The sequence below is a fragment of the Sinocyclocheilus anshuiensis genome, unplaced genomic scaffold (assembly GCF_001515605.1).
Source record: "Sinocyclocheilus anshuiensis isolate Anshui unplaced genomic scaffold, SAMN03320099.WGS_v1.1 scaffold542, whole genome shotgun sequence".
Lineage (NCBI taxonomy): Eukaryota > Metazoa > Chordata > Actinopteri > Cypriniformes > Cyprinidae > Sinocyclocheilus > Sinocyclocheilus anshuiensis.
In genome coordinates this window covers 1,206,412-1,209,963 of record NW_015547685.1, presented here as the reverse complement: position 1 = coordinate 1,209,963, position 3,552 = coordinate 1,206,412, and the positions used below count along the sequence as shown (strand labels likewise).

General features: G+C 42.5%; 1 protein-coding gene across 3 annotated transcripts in view; it reads left to right on the top strand.

The window, feature by feature from the left end:
• LOC107703247 (tetratricopeptide repeat protein 37-like) overlaps positions 1-3,552 on the top strand; it is a 33,361-nt gene that overhangs the window by 7,082 nt on the left and 22,727 nt on the right. For all 3 annotated transcript variants that reach the window (XM_016505797.1, XM_016505796.1, XM_016505799.1), the window contains exons 17-25: positions 672-922; positions 1,037-1,139; positions 1,291-1,473; positions 1,645-1,789; positions 1,882-1,960; positions 2,071-2,132; positions 2,226-2,282; positions 2,365-2,433; positions 2,524-2,598. In XM_016505797.1, coding sequence (XP_016361283.1) covers positions 672-922; positions 1,037-1,139; positions 1,291-1,473; positions 1,645-1,789; positions 1,882-1,960; positions 2,071-2,132; positions 2,226-2,282; positions 2,365-2,433; positions 2,524-2,598 — 1,024 coding nt within the window. The remainder of the gene's footprint in view (positions 1-671; positions 923-1,036; positions 1,140-1,290; positions 1,474-1,644; positions 1,790-1,881; positions 1,961-2,070; positions 2,133-2,225; positions 2,283-2,364; positions 2,434-2,523; positions 2,599-3,552) is intronic.

Here is a 3,552-nt window from a genome sequence, read left to right as displayed (position 1 = left end):
TGAGGAACGGCCGGCGGGCTGAGTGAGCAGAGGCGGCGGATTCGACGAAGGAGCGTCCGGAGGGCTTGCGGCAAGGCAACCACATGTGACGACCCCGGGCTGGACTCCGCTTCATCCACGGTGAAAGCCGATCCGGCGATCCACAGCGCGAAGTTGATGTATTTCCTTAGCGACCAGCACGGATCGGCTCCAGGCATGACAAAGCGGATATCGTCCTCTTTTGGAAGGCCAAACAAAGTAGTTTCGCTTTCACAACGAAACAGCATATCCACAACATGGCAGCGGCAGCAACAGCGAGAATAAAAGTCACGCCTTCTTTTTCTTTGCGAGAACATTTGGGCGGCGTTATGCAAATCTTCCCACATCGTGACGTAGACATGTGGGGGCGTGTTAGAATGAGCCGTTTTAGGTAGGCGTGGTTGACTCTTAACTTTTATAAAGAATATCTCTTTGGATTTGAGACTCTAGTCTTTGCAACTTTACAGATCTTCTTTATGCACCAAGAGCTTGTAACACTTCACAGAGAAAGGAAAAATTGAAATTGCATCATATGACCCCTTTAATTTATTTATTAATTTTATTATTTTATTTATTTTAATTTTTTTTTCATCTATTAATGACTTCGTACACCAAACGTTTGAAAGTTACCCATGATTCTGCTTTGGTTTAAGTCTGCAGGCGGCGTTGAGGGCTGATCCTCAGGACTGGGTGTGCTGGGAATGTTTAGGTGAGGCTTACCTGAACCGCAGGAGTTTCACAGCTGCCCTGAAAGCCTTCGATAAAGCACATGCACTGCAGCCCACTTCCATCTACAGCCTCTATCAGACCGCCGCCATCAAACAGATCCTCGGCCGGTTTAAAGAGGCTGCTGCAGAGTACAGGCAGATCTCAGAGCAGGAGGACTATGTGCCGGCACTGAAAGGTTTGTGTAATTGTTCTGCAGTAATACTTTAATCTCTCAGATTAATGACCTATTCATTCAGTATTCAAATTTATAGTACTTTATAAAGAATCTTTACTATGTTTTGATGCTCAGGTCTGGGTGAATGCTTGCTAGCCTTGGCTAGAAATGCACTGGATGACTATCTTGATGGAAGAGCTGTAGATTTGATACAGAACGCCATCCATTACCTCTTCAGGTAAAGTGTATTGTGAACATGAAGATGCACTGGGTAAAGGGAATATTTGTGTTTTATTTTGTAAAGTGGTCTCTGACTATGTGAGGGGAGTTTGATGGGTGTCACCCAGTTGGTACTGATCAAATCTCAATTTTTGTTTTAACTTTCACAGAGCTGTAAAGCAAAGGCCAGACCTGTCGTGTCTGTGGAAGTTACTAGGTGATGCCTGCACCACCTCCAGAACTGTGTCCCCAAACCGAGCCAAAGTGCTGGTGCCTGGAGCTCTATGTGGAATGGATCCACCTGATCAGAGCCATACATTGGACCAGAGACAGCTCCTCACTCTAGGAGAAAGGTGAAAGAAAAGAAACATATTAAACTATAGGGCGAAAAGAAGACTGTGGCTATTCCTACTAAAAATAAGAAAAATTGAGAAAAATAAATAAAACAAATTAATAAAAATAATAATAATGAATAAATGCTAATAATAACAATAATATTCAGTAATGAACCTATGTTTTACCAGGTGCTTTGGTCGTGCTTTGAAACTGATGCCGGAGGCCCCCCTTCTGTGGTGTGACATCGGCCTCAACTACTACCACCAATCCAGACTGCTCAACTGCCTGTATCCTGAGGACGATGCACAGTCTCTGCTGGAGAAAGCCATGCAGGTACATGACCTGACCTGGGATCACACTCATTTGTAATGCTTTTGTGGAGATGTGTTATAACAGGCTGCTTTGGTTTGGCTCTGTTCTAACAGTGTGTGAAGAAGGCAATCAAGCTTGACAGTGCAAATCACACATATTGGAACACCCTCGGGGTGGTCGCCATGGCAAAGGGTAGATACAAATATACACATGATGTGCATAATTGCATTAGTCTGGATTACATAACGGTGTTGTGATGGACTATTCTTGTGTTGATATAATATTCTGCTCTTATATTTTAGGAATAGGAAACTTTGCACTTGCACAACACTGCTTCATCAAATCCGTAAAAGCCGAGTCAAATGTAAGTAAGGCAAGAAAAATAAACTTTTTTTTTTTTTTAATTTTTAAACATTCGTTTTGAATGCTAGTAATGTATCTCCTGGTTATTTTTCAGAATGTGGTTGCGTGGACCAACCTTGGTGCTTTGTATCTGAAGAAGGGAAATATAGAGGTAATGTGATTTTTGTCAAGTGATTAGCTTGACTTCACATGTACAGTACTTCAACTTTTTCTACATTATTTTTTTTTTCCAGCTCTCTCATGAAGCTTTAAAGATTGCTCAGTCTCTAGAGCCTCTCTATGTGAACTGCTGGATCGGACAGGTAGACTTTAGATCAGTTCATATTACATCCAGTGCCTTTCTTTAGTCCACTGCTACACACTGAACATCTAACTTCTTTCTCAATATACAGGCCATCATTGCTGAGACAGTGGGCAGTTTTGACACCATGGATCTTTTCAGACACACCACAGAACTGAGCACACATGTATGTCTAATCACTTCTCAATATACACTATTGTTCAAAAGTTTGGGGTTGGTAAGGTTTTTTGGCTTTGAAAGAAGTTTCTTATGCTCACTAAGCCTGCATTTATTTGTTTAAGGGGGTGGTTTACTGTTTTTTTTCTAGGCTTGATTGTGTTTATGGGGTGTAGTCTAACATGTGTTAATGCTTAGTTTAAAAAAAAAAAAACGCATTATTTTTCACATAATTTACCTTTATTCTACACCACTCTGTCCCTTCTCCCATTAACACGCTGATCATTTCCTGCTTTTATGAAGCCCCTCCCTCAGAAATACGTGCTGGGCTTAGATTGGTTAGCTAGCCCAGTATGTTGTGATTGGCTAAACCGCCTCTAGTGCACGTCTAACCGTCCCGCCCCTCACCTCAGAGGCATGTGCTCCGGTTGTATTGTAAATAATGGCGTCATCAATAGGGCCTTTTGCACCGCTTTAGTTCCAGAACTAAATGTACAGTACTAAAGTACTGGGACGATTTTGCGCGAACTATTTCCCAGTACCATTTAAAGGGTTGCATTCGCACCGAGAGTGTGTACTAGGAACCGGTCGACAGCGACGTCATTTGTGCGCGGCGTTCAACAACGGAAACAAAGAAAAACAACATTAACAACAGGAGGATGGAGGACGCTGTGATCGGAGCTGTTTTTGTTGTGTCTCGCGGGTTTCACAATAATGGACATGGAAAGTCGACGTATACGTAAAGCGATTGGAAGAACGGAAAGGAGGACTAAGAATCTCCAACGACAACTGGCAGTGCTACATTTGCTACAAGTGCCTGCACTTCAGCGGCCATCCATCTCTGTTTTCCATACTTGCGAAATAAGTTGACAATGTTTACAGTATGTTTACACAGCGTTTTAAATCATGGCGGGTGAGGGCGTTTTCATATGCGTTTGGCCAATCAATGTCTACTTACATCACG